General features: G+C 52.7%; 2 protein-coding genes across 16 annotated transcripts in view; both read right to left on the bottom strand.

Annotated features, from left to right (window-relative positions):
• Nucleotides 1-3: 3 nt before the first annotated feature.
• LOC311363150 (uncharacterized protein) lies at nucleotides 4-3,948 on the bottom strand. The gene is made up of 4 exons (XM_084483097.1): nucleotides 3,813-3,948; nucleotides 3,073-3,208; nucleotides 1,723-1,827; nucleotides 4-700 (listed from the first exon to the last, which is right to left on the bottom strand). The coding sequence occupies exons 2-4, from the start codon at nucleotides 3,205-3,207 to the stop codon at nucleotides 536-538; spliced, it is 405 nt and encodes a 134-aa protein (XP_084339223.1). The 5' UTR covers nucleotide 3,208; nucleotides 3,813-3,948; the 3' UTR covers nucleotides 4-535.
• A 278-nt stretch (nucleotides 3,949-4,226) lies between these two features.
• The window catches only part of prrc2b (proline-rich coiled-coil 2B), a 30,168-nt gene continuing 13,810 nt past the window's right edge, over nucleotides 4,227-20,584 (bottom strand). For 3 of the 15 annotated variants that reach the window (XM_084483080.1, XM_084483088.1, XM_084483092.1), the window contains exons 16-31: nucleotides 18,050-20,419; nucleotides 17,256-17,404; nucleotides 16,697-16,803; nucleotides 16,348-16,489; nucleotides 15,978-16,054; nucleotides 15,113-15,415; nucleotides 14,659-14,760; nucleotides 14,054-14,234; nucleotides 13,554-13,693; nucleotides 12,714-12,841; nucleotides 11,724-11,964; nucleotides 10,819-10,968; nucleotides 9,552-9,640; nucleotides 9,301-9,373; nucleotides 7,843-8,058; nucleotides 4,227-7,264 (exon numbers count right to left, since the gene is read on the bottom strand). In XM_084483080.1, the coding sequence (XP_084339206.1) occupies nucleotides 7,019-7,264; nucleotides 7,843-8,058; nucleotides 9,301-9,373; nucleotides 9,552-9,640; nucleotides 10,819-10,968; nucleotides 11,724-11,964; nucleotides 12,714-12,841; nucleotides 13,554-13,693; nucleotides 14,054-14,234; nucleotides 14,659-14,760; nucleotides 15,113-15,415; nucleotides 15,978-16,054; nucleotides 16,348-16,489; nucleotides 16,697-16,803; nucleotides 17,256-17,404; nucleotides 18,050-20,419 (4,714 nt within the window). In that variant the 3' untranslated portion in view covers nucleotides 4,227-7,018. Of the gene's footprint in view, nucleotides 7,293-7,818; nucleotides 8,059-9,300; nucleotides 9,374-9,551; nucleotides 9,641-10,818; nucleotides 10,969-11,723; nucleotides 11,965-12,713; nucleotides 12,842-13,553; nucleotides 13,694-14,053; nucleotides 14,235-14,658; nucleotides 14,761-15,112; nucleotides 15,416-15,977; nucleotides 16,055-16,347; nucleotides 16,490-16,696; nucleotides 16,804-17,255; nucleotides 17,405-18,049; nucleotides 20,420-20,584 lie in introns of all 15 variants that reach the window. The other 12 variants (XM_084483091.1, XM_084483085.1, XM_084483094.1 and 9 more) reach the window with 10 other exon arrangements.

The raw sequence follows: 20,584 nt of genomic DNA, 5'->3' as shown, positions 1-20,584 counted from the left end.
CCCTGGAAGTGTCAGCGTGCTACCGTAGCTTTATTTATAACGGCGTTGCCGACAGTAACAACAACGTGCAGGGAACACAGCGCCCCCTACGGGTACAATTTGGTTTATCTTATAACCTATCATGACCTCATCCATCCAATGTAGGCCAATACAAATAAAAATTCATCAGAAAAATTATTCAACACACAATTATGTTAAGAGGTTTCCCCCTTCTTTTTTTTTTAACATTTGTTAACTCAAAAAACGTTAAAGATAATTGTTTTACCTATTGGTCGATACCTTCATAACCTTCATGAACTCCAGATTGTACATCACACAACCTGTACCATCTAGCAATGTATCTATAAAAATATAAAACTAGCACAAATGAATGTTGAAACATTACAAAAAAAGCCCCCTGGGCCCCAGATAATAAAAAGAAAACACAAACCCTTGCAATGGCCCGTAAAAAAAAGTTATTATGAATTTATTACGAACTGAGACAACAGATACTACTTCTCCATCGTCAACTTTCAACGCGGCGTCCAGAATCCGTTCACCAGGAACACGACATCTCAGAGCCGGCGTCGCTGTCCCGGCGCCGGCGCATGGTCGGCCAGCCCATCTCTGATTGGGCGTCGTCTGGCGGATTGTAACGCCCCCTGTGGGGGTTCTGCCGGGTCCCCAGCTTCCCGCCCCACGCACGAGGCTTGGGGTTCATCTGGAGGATGAAGGAACAGCGACCGTTGTTTGTGAGAACAGGACTATAGCAGAGCACAGACTCGTCGTGCTGTAGTGTACGATTTACAGGCTAGCTAGAGGAGCATGGATACTGTTATATTACTGAATTCATTGTAGAACATTACGGTTTACTGATTGGCCGAGTGAATGTTGTTGGGGATGGAACCCAGTACTTTTTGTATGGGAACCCCCCCCCCCAAACACTCTCTAAGCTCAGATAGCTCTAACAAACTGTGTGTGTGTCAAGCATGTCAATAGAACCAACTCATATTCACATAGACTGCATGTTTCAGCCTTAACAGCCACGCTAACTCATTACGCACATTGGCAAACACCTACAGCGACATGTACCACGCTACCAAGGCAGTGACAGGCTCACTGGGAGCAGTCGGGGGTTAGGTGTCAAGAGCACCTCGACACTTCGGCCGGGAGTAACCCAAGGATGGAACTGGCAGCCCACCAGTTGTCAGGGGGCTGCTGAGAGGTCCTGAGCGACTGCAAACCGACTGAACCCCTGAGTGAAACCAGAATCCCACTTTGTGTCCTGCATTCATACGCAGATCTGTGATGTTTGATGTCGCTTCTCAGAGAACCGTAAACCGTTTTCTGTGTCCCTTTCGCATGAAAAAAAAGGTTATTCGTTTGGGGAATGAATAGTGTAGTCAATAGAAGGAGTGTAGTCAATAGAAGGAGTGTAGTCAATAGAAGGCGTGTAGTGAATAGAAGGCGTGTAGTGAATAGCAGAAGTGTAGTCACAGCTGAAGGGGTTTGGGATTCGATCCCCACAGCCTACCTGGATGGATTTCCTTGAGCAAGATGCCCTTACCTCTCCCTACCTTCCCTTTCATTACCTGAATATCAATTCACAGCAAGTCGCTCCGGATAAAAATTCTCTCCAAATGAAAAGTGAAATATAATTGACTCTCTGTGTGAAATTCAACAACGACGGCAACTTTCATTTTGGGTTCCCACCACCTAAAAGGATTGCGACATGTTTGTTACCTGTGCAAAGATGGTCGTGTTCATCTGAAGAGTATCCACCCGCTCGGACAGATGGTTCAACCAATCGAGATGGTCCGCGATGGACTGGCTCAGGTCACTGTTGCTCTGGGAGGAGGGAAAATCATAAGTTCATAACATAAACATCACATCAGAACAATCCACCGCAGTCATATGTGGACCAAGTGTCTCTCAGAAGGTCGGTGTTGAAGGAAAGCATAAATCAATTATTTACTTCTAATCATGTTATTCAGGTTGTGCATTAACTTAAGCACAATATAATTGTTTAGTATATGCTACACATGAAACTCCTAAGATGGCGCAATTTGATTGGTTCGCTATCTCGGGATATCGGGCAATATCCCGAGATTGAGATCTCAAACTCGGGATATTGTTTTCATCGCGCGTGACGGTCGTCTCGTCACGCTAATAAAAAACAAATAAACCTCTAATGAAAACAAATAAATCCCGGCCAAAAGTGTTATCTTATTTATTTTTGTATATAAAAATTGTTAAATAACACCTCCCCGCATGGTTGTGTCTAGCCCTTTGTGGGCTCTATGCTACAGTTTGGGGGTTCCAAAACCGGCCAGGTGTTCTGGGGGCCTGCATTTTACTATTAAACGCATCAATCAAATGTATGCCGGTTTGCCAAGAACCAGCAAAGTTAACTGTCGACGATTCCTGTGTCTAGATGGAATGTTCAACTCCCCTCTTGCTGTTAATGTGCACTGCAGTAGGCTATGTTTTAATGTACATTGGGCAGTTAGCAAGCCATTCACATCCATTATTTTAAAGAATTCCTCTGCGGCGTGCTAGGATTCTGGTGTGCAGCTAGGAGGATTCTAGCTGCATGCCTCTCAGTCTCTAACGTTGTTGACCCCAGCAATTTAAACCCACACAAGTGATGATCAATGGGAAACAACTGGGGCGCCTCTTCACCAAGAACTTCTGAAAAATGTAAAATGAGTGCAATCTGAATCCTAATCTGCATTATAACATCTTCTATTTACGTATAAATTCGCCCAATGCCTATTTATTTTTTATTTTATTCCCTATTTTCTTTCCAATGTTTCTTTTCATTTTAATTTTTTATTAGATAACGTTCATAGCTATATAGGCCTAGTTCATATTTCACAGCTTTTATGTATATATATATATATATATATATATATATATATATATATATATATATATATATATATATATATATACACTTTTATATATATATATATATATATATATATATATATATATATATATATATATATATATACACTTTTACGTATTTATTTGAAGGTTATTTTAAGTTTTTGAATCCTGTTTACGACTGTCCACTTTAAAGTAATGTACCCCAGATGAGTCTTTGAGCTCCGTGGAGGCCAGGCGGAGGTGCTCCAGTTTGTCAATCTGCTCCTTCAGGCGATCGTCCAGCTCCTGCATCATCAGCAGCCCCTCGTCTGCCCTGACTCCGCCCTTCGTAGACATCCTGCGGTCAAAAACAAGCATTCCGACGTTACATCTGCGTCTGCATTAGAGTTTGATGTATATACACACTCCTGTATCCCACTTAAATGAATATAGCTTTGTTAATGTTTGCATGCAGTTGTTTAATTATGAATAGGCTATGAATCCAATCGTGTCAAAATATATATAGGCCTATTTTCACAAAAGCCTTTGCCATTTGGAAATGGATTACTTTTTTGTTCAGCAAAAGTCCCAAATAATACCAAATGGTTTGGAAGTTTGTGATAAATACTTTGACACATAATTTTTCACATGCATTGATCTATCACATTTGTTCTACAACATTGAATGCTACTTTTAGTGAAGTAATGTTTCACCAAGTTGGAACTAAGCAAACTGCGTAAAATACCTTCATGAATGTCGACTTGCGGTATAAAACGTGCGAATAATATGCCGAGCAGATAAGAATATAATCGGCGTGTTACTAAAAAGGTTGAACGGCATATTTTGATTCCAAGGTGTGTGCGTAAACTGCACACGAAGTCCCTACGAAGCCTAGGAACAGCGATCCTCTACCTGCACCACAGGACGGCGGACGCTGCGTTAAGGGTTCACATCGCGTTTACCTGATCCAGCAACTCTCCGTGGTGATTAGCCTACTCGATCTTGCTCAATGTGAGCGATATCTGTGAATGTTGCGGTCTTCCGAGTCGTCCACAAAGTCGGAGCAGAGAGTTCAGTACGGAGGAGTCTGGACAGGCCCCTTTGTCATCGGAAAAGAAAAAAAAAACAACTAAGGAATTTCCTCCCTCTGACGTCACTCCACCGCACTGCCACTTCGACAATTGTGTATGTGTTCATACATTATTTATAAAATATAATATTAAATATATTTTATGAAAGCAGACAGATATTTATGTATATATAGACAAGTATATATACTTTTGTTATTTCAGTGTTCAGCCAAAAGGGCACACAAAGGGATACCAAAATCAAGTCAACGTGTAGGCCTAATAAAATGTATGATTTGGTTGCAGAAACACTGGAAACTCGGATCATTTATTTAGAGAAACAAACTGAGTCTCACCGTTTACCTTAACATCAATAAAAAAAAAAAAAGGTCAACATCCTAAACGAAGAGTAGATTTGCAAAATCACCACCGCTTTATTTATTTTCTTTTAATAAGCTCTTTTTAAACAAGGAAAGGGGGCAAGTAATGACCAAAAATATCTGTAAAGGATGAAGATCTGATAGAATAGACCGCCGGAACAGCTCTAGAAAGCGCTGGTCCAATGATAAAAATGAAATATGCATCTCGAAAGTACAAAAAAAATATATAGACAGGGCGACATTTTGGTGCAGGTACAATTAAGTAGCATCTGGGACCTCAGCAGTTAAGGGTTAAAAGAGGTTGAAAAAAAACACACAGCCCAAACAAACTGAAATCTGTTCAATCTGTGCACACGTCAGTGCCCTTGTATTTTTTTTCCATTTTAAAACATCCACTTTTAACTAGTGATACAATATCCAAAAAAAAAGAGCATGTTTTACAACCTCCCCTTACTGACAAAAAGGTTGACTTTACAGTGGAGTATGGCATTTACAGATATACCAGTGAAACATGTTATGAAGGATAAATCATTTTTTTTTGTAGTGTCATGGAGTGACTTTATACTAAGCAGTGACATTAATAACCAGTTATGACGTTGGCAAAGCGAGGCTCAAAATGAGCATCCTTTACAAAAAAAAAAATATATAAAAATGAATAAATGATGCAAACGGATTTCACATTTTCCAAAGAGAACAGACACTTCAAAAAATTCCTTCGTAGTCCACTGGAATTGCAGTGCTCACAAAAAGCTTTAGCCAAGATCATACAGAAAGTCAACAAGCAACACTAAACGTCTCTCCCTATTATGATCAACTGTTAAAAATGAAAACTATAGGTATATATATATATTTTTGGACCATGGTTGTGATTATAGTTGGACTGCATTTATTGCTAGGGCCACTTGGAACGACCAGAAGCTAAATCGATCGAATTTCAGTTGTTTCAAGGTGACCTGCTTTTCCACGTAAACTGGTTTCGAATGGAATTACAGAGCATTGGTCTTCTGAGGCACCCTAAAAAAGGAAAATGCCAAAGCCCATCTTGGGACCAAAAGGAAAAGGGGGGGGGGGGGGGGGGAGGGAGGGGGGGTTCATAATCCATTTAGTACACACCCTGTAACAACAGAGGTTCAAACTCATGACAACCCAAACTGAAAGGTGACAACAAATCAAACATTTCCATTATCTTTTGTTGGAGAAGGGCGGGGCGTGCGGTTAACATCCATACGAAATGTTGTGTGGCCCACCTAACCCAGCCACCCCCCACCGCGACCCCCGTACCCCGTTCCCCCCCCCCCCCCCGACCCAGAACTACAGAGCAAGCACAGAGATTGGAGAGTGGATCAGAATCCACACGCTGTCACATCATGTTACACCGGCTTCTTCTTCTCGTCAAGTCTTTTTTTTTTTTCCTTTTTTTTCTCGTTAAAATGGTTTGCCAAGTCCCCCGAATGAGAGTCCTGTTAGTTTGCATACGTCCAGCCGGTCATGCACGCGCTGAATCGATGCCAGTGACGATCCCATGGAAGCAATATGATTTACGCCGAAATGTCAGCTTGATTTTTGCAGGGGTTTTATTTTTTTTTGAGTATTTTTTTTTTTCTCGCTTCGGGGTATACATTAAGAGCAAGCAACAAATTAGAAAAGAATTATGCAAACATCACGTTTCCCTTGGAGGAAAAAAAAAAAAAACGGAAAAAAAAGGGTTTTCTACCAATTGATGCAGTTGTCGGTTGTCATCGGGGAGCTTCACACCGGCCATGAGGACACACACGATCAAAAACTTCGGTTAAGATATCTTTTTTTTATTTCTGAAGAACAAGTCCTCGAGTGAGACAAACAGGTGACAAGAAAGAAAAAAGAAAAAAAAACTCCATACTCCATAATTGCTAAAAAAAAAAAAAAAAAAAAAAGGGTCAAAGGAAATAATGCAAGGTGTCTCCTCTGCATCCACCGCGTTGTTTCTTGAAAACATCCGACAGACTCGGGGGGGGGGGGGGGGGCAGGGGGGCATTGGGCGGATGTCGCGTGCCGAGAGTGAGTCTGTCCGGAGGGCAAAGTCCACTTTTAAAAAGACTACGGTTTGGCAAGACGGCGCGCCGAACAACAACAAAAAAAACGTGTTAATTAATAATCTGTGTGGGCCTTTTTCCTTTTCCCTTGTCCCCCGTCCCCACCTCCCACCTCCCCCGACTTTTAGAGAAAGCTAACATAAAAACAAATATATTCTCTCCACACCGTTTTATGCTCCGTTTCAAGAGAGAGAGAGGCGCGCGAGAGGAGAGAGAGAGAGAGAGCGGAAGAAAAAAAAAAAAAAAAAACAACACAGGACATCAGCGTTAATAAATAAAAGATTTTGGGAGGAGGTCTGCATCAAAGAGTGTCTATTGTGTCTGTATACATTTATATATATATATAATCATATATCTCTATACGTTTGGTGGAGTTATATGTGTCCGGTGTCAGACAGTTTTTTGTAGAGTGGGGGGGGTGGTTTCCCCGTCAGCATGTGTGGCCTCTGCAGCACCCACACCCACCCCCTTTGCTGAAGTGGGGTGGGGGGGGGAGACTAGCGAGGTTAAAAGGGGGTGGGGGGGGGGGAGGTGATGGAGGAGAGGGCCTGGATTAACAGGGCGGGCGGGGGGGGGGGGGGCTTCTTCGTGGGGCAGGACGTGGTGGGAGTCGCGGGGGGGGGGGGACCATGGCGGTGGCTACGGCCTGTCACTCCTCCACCATGGCGGGCTGTGGTTTGATGGCCCCGGTGCGGGGAGGTGGCGGTGTCGGTGGTGGTGGTGCTGCTGCTGCTGGTTTGGCCTGGCCTACGGAGGAGGCGGCGGCGGCGGCGGCGGCGGAGGAGGAGGAGTGGGGGTCTTGGAGCTTGCTGGTCGGCCCGCAGGCCGGCGGGCCGTGGTGGTCCTCCCCTAGGGCGGGGCGTGGTGGGGCGTCCCCCGCCGCGGGCTTACTCTGCTCCAGGAGGGAGGAGGCAAGTGGACTACTGTTAGGACCCGAGCAACAGAACAGGCAGTTCAAGGGACTGGTCAGCGTAGGCAGAAGGGTGTGTGGGGGGGATTGGGTGGGAGGGGGGGGGTGGGGTAAGGGTAGGGTCAAAGTAAAGTCAAAGTAACACAAGTGGCAGTTACCGTTAGCAAGTAGGATTCACGTCCTCATAATGTCATTTTGTACGTTAACCCTTATTGTCAGTGTAGTTCATCACCTCATCCATTCTACTTAAACTAGTATACACAAACGGCGACAGTGAGTGGACCCACTGGAACGGAGTCACGGTGATAATAAGGAACAAATTAAAAAACTACTAAAACTACAGTCACACAAATGTTGTTGTTTTTTTAACGCTCACTCGAGATCAACAGCAAAATTCACGCAATGCACATTTCAACCAAGGACAACATCAGAGGGGGGGGGGGGGCACCGGGGGTGGGGGTGGGGGGGGGAGGGGGGGAGAGAGAGACCCCCCGGAGATAAAGAAGTAGAAGAGTAGTAATGGATTAAAATCAAATTACCTATATTTACATGGGGTGGCTCACCTTCACGCAGTCCTCGGGCCCCTTCATCTGCTGCGGGTCGGGGGGGGCCGAGGACGCGGTGGGGTGGGGGGGCTCGCGGCCGGGGTTGGGGTACGGCGGGGAGCGCACCATCACCGGCTTGTTGACCTGCATGACGGGCCGCTGGATGGGCGTGGGGAAGGGCCCGGTGGTGGGGGGCCGCATGTGCATCACCATGCTGCCCTGGGGAGGGGCCACCTGGCGGGGGGGGAGGGGAGGGGGGAGAGGGATTAAGACGGGGGAGTGTGGTGTTCATTTGTCCACACGTCCGCACAGGTTTACGAACGCCCAGAGCTGTTTATCGGGCGCCATGGTTGTCTATCAAGTGCGTCTGCACGCAGCTTACAGCCAATGAAAATAAAAATTTTAATAAACGTTGCGTTCTAAACTACTTGGAACGCTATCTAAGGAGGCTGCGTCAAAAGGTGACTTCTCGCCTGCTGCCATGTTGGATCCACAGATATAAACAAACGACAAAAAAAATAAATAAAAGAATAATAGAAGTGACTTTCAAATGAGAATAATAGTCAAATCAAACTGAAGGGAAGCCACAGCCACACTCGGCTGTTTTCTACTGTGATGGTACCGCTTCAGTCGATGCATAAATGACACGCGCAGCCCCAACAAACTGAGGGGCTGCAGTGGAGTGGGACACGTTCACGTCCAGACAAGAAACGATGGAAGGCTACGGGGCGGTTCGAGCCTGGGGGAACGCACACCACCACTCTGCCAGCTGGGCTTTAATGAGCTCTGGCGTACGCGTCTCATCCTCCTCCAGGACAGACAAGACTTGTTCCAGCAGTCCTGGGATTACCGGCGTTTATCCAGCAGGGGGCGGTGTGAGTGCACAGCGGCTCGCTCTAGGGGGAGCGCCATGCAGGCACGTTGAGACACCACTAAGCTGGCGTCTGCCCCATGTGCCAACAGGGTTTCGCCGCTCTGATTGGCTGTCAGTTTGTCCTATTGCGTCCAGAGGCCTTTTTCGCCTGCACTCAATAGGCTCAATATTAATATTATCAATATTATCACGTGGAATTTCCCACGTGAGAAATGACACACAACTCCTTTCAGAGAGGCATGGCCTCTCCCAAACTACAACTACTCGTTCAAACTACGAGAAGTGCGCCTGTGTGCGACTTGACGTGTCTCTGACTAGTTCCGGCGGACGTTCTCAAGTCTTGTGCGTGCGTGCGCTCAAATGCAGACGATCTGAAACACGGCTATTGATAACGTGGCTTGGAAACACACACACACACACACACACACACACACACACACACACACACACACACACACACACACACACACACAAAAAGAGGTTCTGGACTACATTACGCATTTGTGAACTGATGCAGCGACGTCAGCGGTTTATCTCTGAAGAGCTGGGGGGGTGGGGGTGGAAAAAAACAAACACAAGTGCTGTGCTGTAGTGCTCTTTACCTGCTGGGTGTAGTGCGGCGGCAGCTGCCCCCCGGGGCCAGACGGCTTCCCGCTGGGGCTGGCAGATCCCGGCCTGGGGGAGAGAGGGGGAGAGAGAACATAAACACCTGTGTACGTGTCGGCAGGGAGGGGGGGGGGGGGGGGCCGGGCCAATGGGGGGGGGGGGGGGGGGGGTGAAGCTCCAGCCACGGGGGGTATTTCTGAATGTTCCACTGAGCTAGTGAGGAGGTAGAAACGTCTCGTGTCCATGCCTTGCCCACCTGTAGGACCCTCCGGACAGGCCCGGGGAGTGGCTGGGCTTGTCGGCGTACTGGAAGCCCTTCATCTCCATCTGGGAGGGCTGGGAGAGAGAGAGGGAGGGGGGAGAGAGAGGGTGGGGAGAGAGAGAGGGGAGAGAGAGAGGGTGGGGGGAGAGAGAGGGTGGGGGGAGAGAGGGGGTGAGGGAGGAGAGAGAGGGGGGGAGAGAGAGGGAGGGGGGAGAGAGAGAGGGGGGAGAGAGAGGGTGGGGAGAGAGAGAGGGTGGGGAGAGAGGGGGTGGGGAGAGAGAGAGGGTGGGGAGAGAGAGGGTGGGGAGAGAGAGGGTGGGGAGAGAGAGAGAGAGAGAGGGTGGGGAGAGAGAGAGGGTGGGGAGAGAGGGGAGAGAGAGAGAGAGGGGAGAGAGGGTGGGGGGGAGAGAGAGGGAGGGGAGAGAGGGTGGGGGGGAGAGGGAGAGGGGGGAGAGGGAGAGGGGGGAGAGAGAGGGGGTGGGGAGAGAGAGGGGGTGGGGAGAGAGGGAGAGGGGAGAGAGGGAGAGGGGAGAGAGGGGAGAGAGAGGGTGGAGGGAGAGAGAGGGGGGAGAGAGAGAGGGGGGAGAGAGAGAGGGAGGGGAGAGAGAGAGGGAGAGAGAGGGAGAGGGGGGAGAGGGAGAGGGGGGAGAGGGAGAAGGGGGAGAGGGAGAGGGAGGGGAGAGAGAGGGAGGGGAGAGAGGGTGGGGGGGAGAGAGGGTGGGGGGGAGAGAGAGGGAGGGGAGAGAGAGGGAGGGGAGAGAGGGTGGGGGGGAGAGAGAGAGAGGGGGGAGAGAGAGAGGGGAGAGAGGAGGGAGAGAGCGAGGGGGAGGGAGGGAAGATGGCGTTACACACAGCCAACAGAAAAAAACAACAACACAGAAGAGTTTTAACCCTGAGCATCACGTTAATGATGGGAAAATGATTATCGTCAACCGCTGTGCTGCAGACAGTCAGGCCAACCGTCCCGTCTGCAGTGGCCTTGATAATCGTTTTCACATGAAAAAATACGGATGTCCTATTTATTATTATTATTATTTTTTAAATGGACTCTTTGTTTGCCCTTTAACCACTACGGCTATTTCAAGAAGACAACTGTATAAATCAACCCCGGTCGCTGAATCCATTCATGTCTGTGGACGCTCACATGAGATGTCACAAGCTCAGACCACCGGCCATCTCTCCGTCATTACCACTGGGGTGGACACGCCCCCCAAATGGGGGACCGATAACTCGTGACTGGTCGGGAGCTCACCTCTCGCTGCTGGGAGCCCGGGGGCATCATGCGGCGCGGGGCCCCCACCGACAGGTTCTGCCCCTGCTGCAGCTGGATGGACTGGGGCAGGATGAGGTGCTGCTGGGCAGAGCCGTAGCGCAGCTGGGAGCCGGGCAGCGGCATGGCCACCTGGGGGGGGGGGGGGGGGGGGGGGGGGGGGGGGGGGAGGAGGAGGAGGAGGAGGAGGAGGAGGAGGAAGGAAGAAGGGGAAGGAGGAAGGAGAAGGAAGAGGAGGAGGGGGAAGGAAGAGGAGGAGGAGGGGGAAGGAAGAGGAGGAGGAGGGGGAAGGAAGAGGAGGAGGGGGAAGGAAGAGGAGGAGGGGGAAGGAAGAGGAGGAGGGGGAAGGAAGAGGAGGAGGGGGAAGGAGGAGGAGGAAGGAAGAGGAAGAGGAAGAGGAGGATGCGGTCAATATGGCTCAATAACCTTCAGTATAAGCTACACGTGAACCTCCTAAGAGGGCGCAATTTGATTGGTTCTCTATCTCGGGATATGGCGCAATATCCCGAGATTGAGATCTCAAACTCTGGGACATCGTTTGCATCGCGTCGTCACGCTAATAAAAAACAAATTAATCCCAAAAAAAAAAGTGTTATCTTGTTTACGTGTAGCAAAAGAATTAGCAAAACAATTATTAACACCTCAGGCCCCACTATTCACTTCGCCTTTCGCCGCATAATTGTTAAACAGCCAAATCTGTCATTTTCATCACATGAACAAAACGGTTTTATTCCAATTGACCGGATTTATATGCAAACACCATTTTGTCCAAAAAAAAAAAAAAACCCTACTTATAATACATGAGCCCGTCCGTATCAGCCCAGACACTTCATCTCCGCCGTGCACATCCCTGACTCGAGGTCCACTGAAGGAGGGCTAGCACTCACCTGGATGAGCTGCGAGTCCATGAGCTGGGAGGAGCCCATGCCGGGGCCCTGGCTCATCTGGCTGTCGTAGACCATGGGCTGGCTGCCGTTCATGGGCTGGTAGTGGGAGCCCGACTGGGACTTGACCATGTCCGAGGGCTGCATGCCGGGGAAGGGCGAGTAGGGCCCCTTGAGCGGGCCCCCGCCGGACAGCACCAGGGGGCTGGGCTGGGAGAGGTTGGGGTGCATGTACACCTGGGACCTGGTGGAGGTGGAGGGGGGGGGTGGAGAGGAGGACTGGTTAAACACTAATCCTGGATGTCGCGGTCGTACTGTGTTACAGGCCGGACGGAACGGAGCCTGACACCAGAGACTCGGAGGGGGGGGGGGGGCCCCCCCGAGTGGCGCCTGGTTTCCGGTGTCGTGACGGAGGGACGTCCTGCTGAAGAGGAACTCCTTTGTGCGAGGGGGGACGCGGCTCTCAGTGGGGTTGTGCACTTAATCGGATTTTGATGATTTTTTTTTTGGGTCAAACGATCTTCCAACTAATGTAATCAAGTTGTTTTTTTTATTATGCATTTATTTTTTATTTTATTCATTTTTTTAAAAAAGAACAGCTGGATACATATTTGTACATTCTTTTCGATTTGAACATGTTCTATTTATTTTCATTTTGTGTATTTATCTAAGGGGGGAAGTTCTGTTCCAACATGTATTTTTGGAGAGAAATGCTAAATAAATACATCATGTTCACAAACTCAAAAATAATCGTTTGAATAACTGTGATTTCAATATTGACAAAAATAATCGTGACTATGACATTTCCCCACAGTCGAGCAGCCATAGCTTCCAGAAGGGGATCTTCTCCAAAGTATTCCTAACGTGGTATCGTATACACCGCGTTAACAGCCAATCACAAACTCCGAGATCTCCGACCTCGAAGCAACACGATCGGTCTACACACAAATACGAAAACCAAGAGAAAAGACGGCATGTTCACCGGGGTCTCACCTGAACGGGGGGATCGAGTTGAACATCTCCTGGGACTGGGAGACGGGTAGGCCCCCGCGCAGCCCCAGCTGGGCCTGGGCCTGCAGGGAGTTGTGCAGGGAGATGGGGATCTGCTGGGCGGCCGCCTGCTGCAAGGCAACGGTCGACCCGGTTACAATCGCTGCGCGGTAAGGGGCTGATTATGGCCCCACGTGCACGCAACGCAAGGTGGGAGTTACGGACCCCCCCCTTACGTCCTTTGCGGACCCCTGCTTGCGTCCGCCGCAAGGGGCCGGACGGGCTGCGATTGGTCCACTCGCTGGAACCCGACGCAGAACCATAAAGGGTTCACGGCCGCGTCTGCGGGGGGGTCGTTGCGTCGACGTGGAACCATAATCAGCCCTTAAGGAGCGAGTAAGAAGCCAGAGCTACAGGCTGCTCGGCATTTTGTATTTATTACAATATATCACTTGAAGGACGGGATTTCATTGATTATTTATTAAACATTATGGAGATCACGTTCGAAAAAAAGCACTGAGTACAGATACGCCAAGGTCACATCAAGCTCGCACATCACAAGGGCACCAGAGCTTCTGCACGAATATCTACAAAGACATTTCCGCTCCGGTTTGTACTTATGCTAATTCTTCTGTCCCACATTTGTCATCATTTATTACAAAAGCCACTTTCCGCTTACCCTTCAATATTTTTTTTGCCTCAACAAAGCGTACACTTTTCACATTCATACACACCATTCACCGTTTGACATGCAGACATTCTTTAAAGCGGCTTCCATCGTTTAACGCACACGTAGCATTCGACACACATTCAGGAGGGACGGACGGACGGACGGAAACTTGCCTTGTAGCCCTGATGTAGGACGTGTGTAGGGCGGGGCTGTACCTGCTGGTAGCTCTGCTGCTGGGCCATGCTGGGGGGTACCAGGCGAGGCTGGCTGGGGAACCCGTGGCCGTCCAGGTACAGAGGGGGGATGTGGTTACCTGCAGGGGGGAGGGGGGGCAGCGACAGCGGGGTAAGGGCTCCGTTCAACGGCACTAAGCGCTTTAACTTTTAACCCAATTCCCACACTGTTGGATGAATCCTATCTTCAAAAAGGGTCACACAGGGCTGAAACAGATTGGATTACATGGCAATGAAACAATTCGATTAAATCAATCATGGATCGGAGGGTAAATAAAGACATAAAAAAAAATACTTTTCTTTACTAAAAACTGCAAAAAGATGACCAAATGTGAGGATAACCGGTCAAACTAACAACCAGACATAAAAAAACGTTATTCAAATAAATAAACAAATCCAACGCAGTGCAACGTTCAAAAAGGCAGGGGGGGGCCGTGTACCCTGCATGGACATGGAGGGAGCCACGGAGGCCACCGGCATGGGGGGCATGGACACCCCCCCGAAGGAGCTGTAGCTGACGCTGGAGGAGCAGGGGGGCTGGGAGCCCGACACCCCGCCCACGGGGGAGCCCTGCTCCGGGAGCGACTGGGAGTTCTCCCACGCCTTGCGGGCCGACTCCATCTGGGGACACCAGGAAGAAAATCAAATGTGTTAAAAGAGCCGTCGAATGCCATATTCAACCCTTCAGTCACACCGCTGTTCGGGGGGGGGGGGGGGGGGGGGGGGACAGCAGGGGCCACGCATCCAACGTGGCATGATTCATTTCTATAACCTTCTGCTGAGGCCTTCCCTAGATTAAAAGATCTGGGTTCGATCCCCAACGTCCACAGTCTAACCTGTGACAAAGTTCTTTGAGATAACGCCCCAACCCCTAACCCGCTCAATAATTAATTCACATGTTGTTTTGACGCAGGCATCTGCTAAAAAAGGACCAAACGAAAAGTAAAAGGAACGTGACGCTGCTCATGAGGGGCGGGGGTAGCCTGTACCCCGCTGCAGCCCCGTGTTGGTGTTGGTGCTCCGTGCGCAGGCCTGGGGAGCGTACCTTGAGTGTGAGGTCGGCGCTGGGGAAGGACATGGTGTTGAGGTTCATGCCGGGCTGCAGGTGGTTGGAGCGCAGCATGGGGATGCTCTGGTTCAGGGTCGGCTGCGGGAGAAGAACCACACCACCACCTCCGGGTTAACACAGCGGCAGGGGCTCCCATTAAAACCGCTCAGGCGCGTGTTTGAACGTTTGCATGACATTTGTCATCATCACCGTCGCCATTTCAACCACCGTAAGTTCCATCCGGTCCGCTATCAGACTCAAGACTATCACAAAACCTTGAGCTTTAGAGCCATCAATTTAAGATCCAATATAGATCCGCTAAGATCTAGACCCAAAGACCCCCGCAGGTCCGTCTGGGGTCTGTCTGGCTCTCGGCGAGACGCCCCCCCCCCCCCCCCCCCGGGCTACGGACGAGGGCCCCCAACCCCCCGGCCCTGCGGTTTCCGCTTACGTTGGCGTTGAGCGGGTCCTGCAGCTTGGCCACGGGGATGGACGCGGGCACGGCGGCGGCGCACGGCGGCAGGCTGAAGTCCGAGTCCTTGGCGCTCACGCCGAACTCGATGGGCGGCCCCGGCAGGCCCGGGTCGCCGTGGAGGTCCACGCCGTTGACGGGCGCGCTGATGGAGCCGCCGCCCACGCCCTCCAGCCGCTCCGACGCCTCGGGGCCCTTGCCGCGGTGCTTCAGGGAGCGCTCGTTGCCGATGGGGCCCGGCTTGTGCTGCTCCTTGGACTGCTCGGGGCCGGCGTCGGAGTCCTGGGAGGGGGGGGGGGGGCAGCAGGGGCCACATGGTTAGTCTGTTTAAGAGGGGCCGGTCGTCACGCAAGAGGCGCTCGGGAACCGCGCTACTACTACCACGGTCTGAGGGTTGCGTTATACGAGACGGCGGGTGAGTCGGTGGTTAGACACAAAAAAGGCAGAAAACTGAAAACAAATCATGCTGGAGTTGTTCATAGTTCATCGTCTGGGGTGGTCCTAACGGTGGCGGCGGCGACGCTAATGACGCAGCGATTGCCGATGTGTTTTTTGTGGGTAAACATGTCGGCCCCAATCGAGAGAGTGATTAAGAGCACTGATCGATTTTTTTAAGCGCCCGTGATGCGTTGTGTGTGAAATAAAAAAACGAATGCACGCCATCAAGACAGGCCTTTTCGTCTGGATAAATCATTGGTTATGGGTGCTGTAGGTTTAGCTCAGAGTTCTAGGTTATGTTGTAGGTTTAGCTCAGAGTCCTAGGTTATGTTGTAGGTTTAGCTCAGTCCTAGGTTATGTTGTAGGTGCTGTAGGTTTAACTCAGAGTACCAGGTTATGGGTTTACCTCAGAGTTGGGCTCGCTGCCTGTGTAGGACACTTGTTTGGTCCAGGAGTCTCCTCCTGAAGACTGCACTGACAGAGCTACAGGAGGAACGAGGCAAACGTTAGGGTTGACGTCAAGGAAATACACTACAATGGCTCATCATCACGTCCAGACTTAAAGCGTTAGAAAAGGACTAAAACGACATTGGAAACTAAAAAGAAAGGTTGAATTAAATTAAATGTATTTATAATAATCCCATTCATCTAGGACGCCATTACTTATGTCCTAAATTTAGATTCATTCTACTATAAAAAAAAAAAATTAAAACACCAAGCCAAAATGGTTCTGCTGGGTCCACACACACGAACACCCACACATGCAGTGTCCTCACCTGAATTGTTGGTCTCCCAGATCTCCGTGCCGAGGTTGTTGGCCGACAGAGAGTCCTCCTGCTGCTCCATGCTCATGCTGCCCTGCTTCTTGGCGAAGCGGGGGGGCATCTTGGAGGCCAGCGGTCGGCTCTTCAGTGGGACCTACAAAAAGGAGCAGGAGTCGATTAACCACCAACACTCACACTGCGTACTTTATGAACTCTATACAGGACCGTAACATGGATTCAACGTTCAAAGTAACGCCGCAGTTATCGCAGAAACACGGCCCTTTAGAGCCACCGTGTTGGGACGAGACACGTGGATGTGGATGACAGGGAGGTGCCTTAATGTACGACGGGGAGGTCTTACAGCGGTCTGCTCCTTCCGCCGGCGGTCGTCCTCCTGGGGACGTCGCTGCTTCTTAGACAGGGCGTCCTGGTACGAGTCGGAGCCCTGGCCGCCGGCGTCGCCCTCGACTGTGAAGTGATGTTACAGAATTATAGAAAAAAATAACAAAAAACGTGTCTGTGTATGTGTGTATCCAGGAGTCAATCACATAGGACCAATTAGGGAGCATACATTTGCATCTACTTGCACATGCATTTACTTTTTCACTTTGCTAAAGTGACCGTGCATGCATGCACGCGCGCACTTTTCCTGTCGTGGACCCACAGACACCGAAGGATAAATGGTAAATGGGTCATGGCTCTTATGTACCAGGGAACTACAGGGTGGACTAAACTAGGGACGGCGTCACACATCGACCACGAATCCTGGTGAACAATCGCAACAGACACGTCGTTTGCGGTCGTCCTACGAAAAGGGTCTTTTGCGTTCTCACTGGAGCTCATTCATCATCATCCACACAGTCGTGAATCCTATCAGAATTAAACGAGGGCAAACGACTTGACACACGGGAGGGACGTACTCGGGTAGCTGTTGAGGTCGTACTGGGACAGCGGCTCCGCCATGTCGGCTTTCCCCGAGCCCGGCTTGAGCTCCTTGTCGAGCTTCTTCCCGGACGGGTCGCTGGGCTCCCTGTCGTCGGGCTGGTCCACATAGGCCTCGGGGCTCCTGCTGCAGAGGGAGAGGGAGGGAGAGAGAGAGGGAGAGAGGGAGGGAGGGAGGGGAAACAACCCGGTCAGGCTGGAAGTTTGGACACAGTGTACTGCGGTTCTGTGGTGACAAACCGTTCCACGGCGGTTGAACGAAAGGCAACCTGGGTGTGTGTGTGCTCAAGGCATTTGTAATGGCTACAACCGACTCCCTTCACCGTGAGAGGACGAGGGACACACATAACGGAACCGCAAACCACAGCTATGGATATTTTTCCATAAATAGAAGAAGACCGGGTTTGAAGCAAAGGATATTAAAGTATTTTCTCAGAATACAATTCCTTTTGCACGTCCAAAAAAGGGTACAAGTGCTGAACTGTACCGTCATCAATAACATCCGAGCAAAACAGGATTTTAATACCAAAACGCATCTGCCTCGAGGTCACCTTGAAAAGGGCACTGTACACAATACGCAAGAGCCAATATTCTGGCTGTATTTGATAGAAATGGCCAAGCCATCCGTCCAAATATCCGTTTTGTCAGTTTTCTCTCCCTCCCTCCCTTTCTCTCTCTCGAGTTCTGAACCTCACCCAGCGCGGCTCTAAGGGGGGGGGGGGGGACGACGACGATGGCGGCGGCGGCGACCGGCCTCCCGACAACCACTCACCTCTTACACGGCGCGCCGCCGTTCTGCCAGCTGTCGGCCCGGCCGGACGGGGCCTTGCCGCCCTCCAGCAGGATGGGCTCCCCCTTGCGGTTCTGCCGCTCCACCAGGGGCCGCTGGCTGGAGAAGCTCCTCTTGGACATCTCCCGCTTCTCCCCGGCGTCGCCGTGGTCCGAGGGGGCGTCGCCGTGCTGGCCCCCTCCCCCTCCTCCTCCACGCTTCTCCCTCCAGTCCCCAAAGTCGCTGTTCTCAGAGCCCGACTCCCAGTCCTCCGCCTGGCCTCCGTGCTGCGCCGGGTAGTGCGCGGCGGGCCAGCCCTCCTCGCCGCCGCCGCCCTTGGGGCGGTTGGGCCAGGGGTTGGCGAAGCCGCCCTCGCCGCCGCCGCCGCCGTTGGCGTACTGCTCGCTGTTCCACTGGCCCGAGCCCGGCTCGTTCTCCTGCCGCAGCCGGCGGAAGCGCGGCGGCTTGTCCTGGCGCGGCGGCCGGCGCCTCCGGAGCGCCTGGCGGTCGCCGCCCTCGCCGTCCGGGTAGTACTCGCCGCCGTCGCCACCGCGCTCCTCGCCGCCGTTCTCGGCAAACGCGCCCGAGAACTTGGGCGGGTACTTCAGGGCCTCTCGCTCCGCCGCCGGCGCCGGCGGGGGGGCCTGCCGGCGCTGGTAGGCCGTGTCGGCGGCGGGGCCGTAGCCGTTCTCCTGCATGGGGCCCCCGGCGCCGGTGTACTGGGCGCCGCGGCCCCTCCAGGTGGAGATGTCCCGTGGGCCCCCGAAGCCTCGGCTATAACCTCCTCCTCCTCCTCCGCTGCTGCTGGTGCTGCTGCTACCGGTGGGCGCCGGGGCCGTGTTCATCCTCGGGGGCAGCGTGCGGCTCACGAAGCCCCCGCGGCCGGCCTTGGCCTTCTCCTTGGCGTCGACGGCCGCCTGGTCCTCAGCGTACGTCTTGTTGGACCTCCAGGAGGAGTCGCGGTCGGCCTTGCGGACCGCCTCCGCCGGCTCCGCGTAGCCGCCGCCGCCACCGCCGCCGCCTTCTCCGTTCTCCGAGCCCTTCTGGCGACGCCGCTTGGGCAGCTCCTCGTACTCCGACGTCTCGCTGAGGGTCTCGCTGACGTTGCGGCGCCGGGGCTTGCCCCGCTGGATGTCCTCCGCTTGGACAAAGTCTCGGGGCGGCCCCCTGCCGCGGCTCACGCGCTGACCCCCGGCTCCGCCGCCGCTGCTGCTGCTGCTGCTGATGTTGCCTCCGCCGCCACCGACGCCACTGTTGTTGTTGTTGTTCTTCCCATAGCCGCCGCGGAGGTTCTCTCCCCCTTTAGCCCCCCGTCCTCCCCCTCTTTCTCCGCCTCCCCTTTCTCTTTCTCCGCCCACGCCTCCTCCTCGTCCGCCGCCGCCGCCGCCGCCGCTCGAGTTAAACTCCCGAAACCCTCGGCCGCGCCCCCGGCCCGTCCCCCGGGCGCCGGCGAAGGCCTGCTCCTCGTCGATGAAGATCCAGTTGTTGCGCCGCGGCGCCTGGGAGTCTCGGCCCTCCGCCTCGTCCCTGGAGGAGAACTGGCCGCTCTTGTTGCCCGTGTCCCAGCCGCCGCCGCCGCCGCTCTCCTTGGGCGCGTCCTCCGTCTGGGTGCTGATGGCTCTCTCCGGCTTGGCTGCCACCGCCGGCTGTGGCTGCTGGTGCTGGTGCTGCTTGTCCTCCGGGTGCGGGTGTTGCTGCTGCTGCTGCTGCTGCTGCTGCTGCTGCTGCTGCTGCTGCTTCTCGACGGCGGGCGAGGCCACGCGCCGGCTGCTCACGGGCTGGTTGTCCTTCTTCAGGTCGTAGACGTTGGTGAGCACCTCCTTCTCCAGGCGGTACGGCACCGTCTTCTCCTCGGGCTCGGGCCGGGGCTTCTCGTTCTCCTTGTCCTTGTCCTCCACCTTGAGCGCCTTCAGCACCGGCTTCTTGATGGGGCCGGTCCTGCGGACCAGCGTGCGCCCGCTGCTCTCCGGGGGCTGGCTCGGGCCACCGCTCGGGGGGGCGGCGTCGGCCCACTGGTCTTGCCCGCCGGCGGAGCCTCCTCCTGCTCCTCCTCCTCCTCCTCCTCCTCCGTCCTTAGCCTGGCCGCCGTCTCTCCTCCAGCTGTCCTTGGAGGCGTCGAAGGCCTCGTCACGCGGGTCCTGGCCGTCCTTGGGGTGCTTCTCTCTGGGGTCGTGCTTGTTGTGGTAGTCGCCGCCGTGGCCCTGGGCCTGGGCCGTGGTGAGCAGGCCCTGGTCGTGCCGCTGTTGCTCCCGGTCGGCGGCCCGCGGGCTCTGGTGGTAGCCCTGGTGGGGGAGGTCGTCGGCGGGGTGTCCGTCCAGGCACTCGTTGGGCCTCTCGTCGTAAGCGCTCTGCTGGGGGCAGCCGAGGTCACCGCTGGTGGTGGTGGTGGTGGTGGTGGTGGTCGGGGGGGGGGGGGGGGGGGGGAGAAGGGGCGAAGACGAGAGATAAAGCGATCAGAAGTGCAACGTTACCATGCGTGTTTCTGTTTCAAGTTCCAAAAAAATAGGTCAGGGTGGAGCGTCTCACTTCATGCCGTTG

This window comes from Micromesistius poutassou (genome assembly GCF_964030765.1).
Source record: "Micromesistius poutassou genome assembly, chromosome: 18".
NCBI classification, from domain to species: Eukaryota; Metazoa; Chordata; class Actinopteri; order Gadiformes; family Gadidae; genus Micromesistius; species Micromesistius poutassou.
The sequence above is the reverse complement of the archived record's forward strand: the minus strand, read 5'-3'. Positions and strand labels throughout refer to the sequence as shown.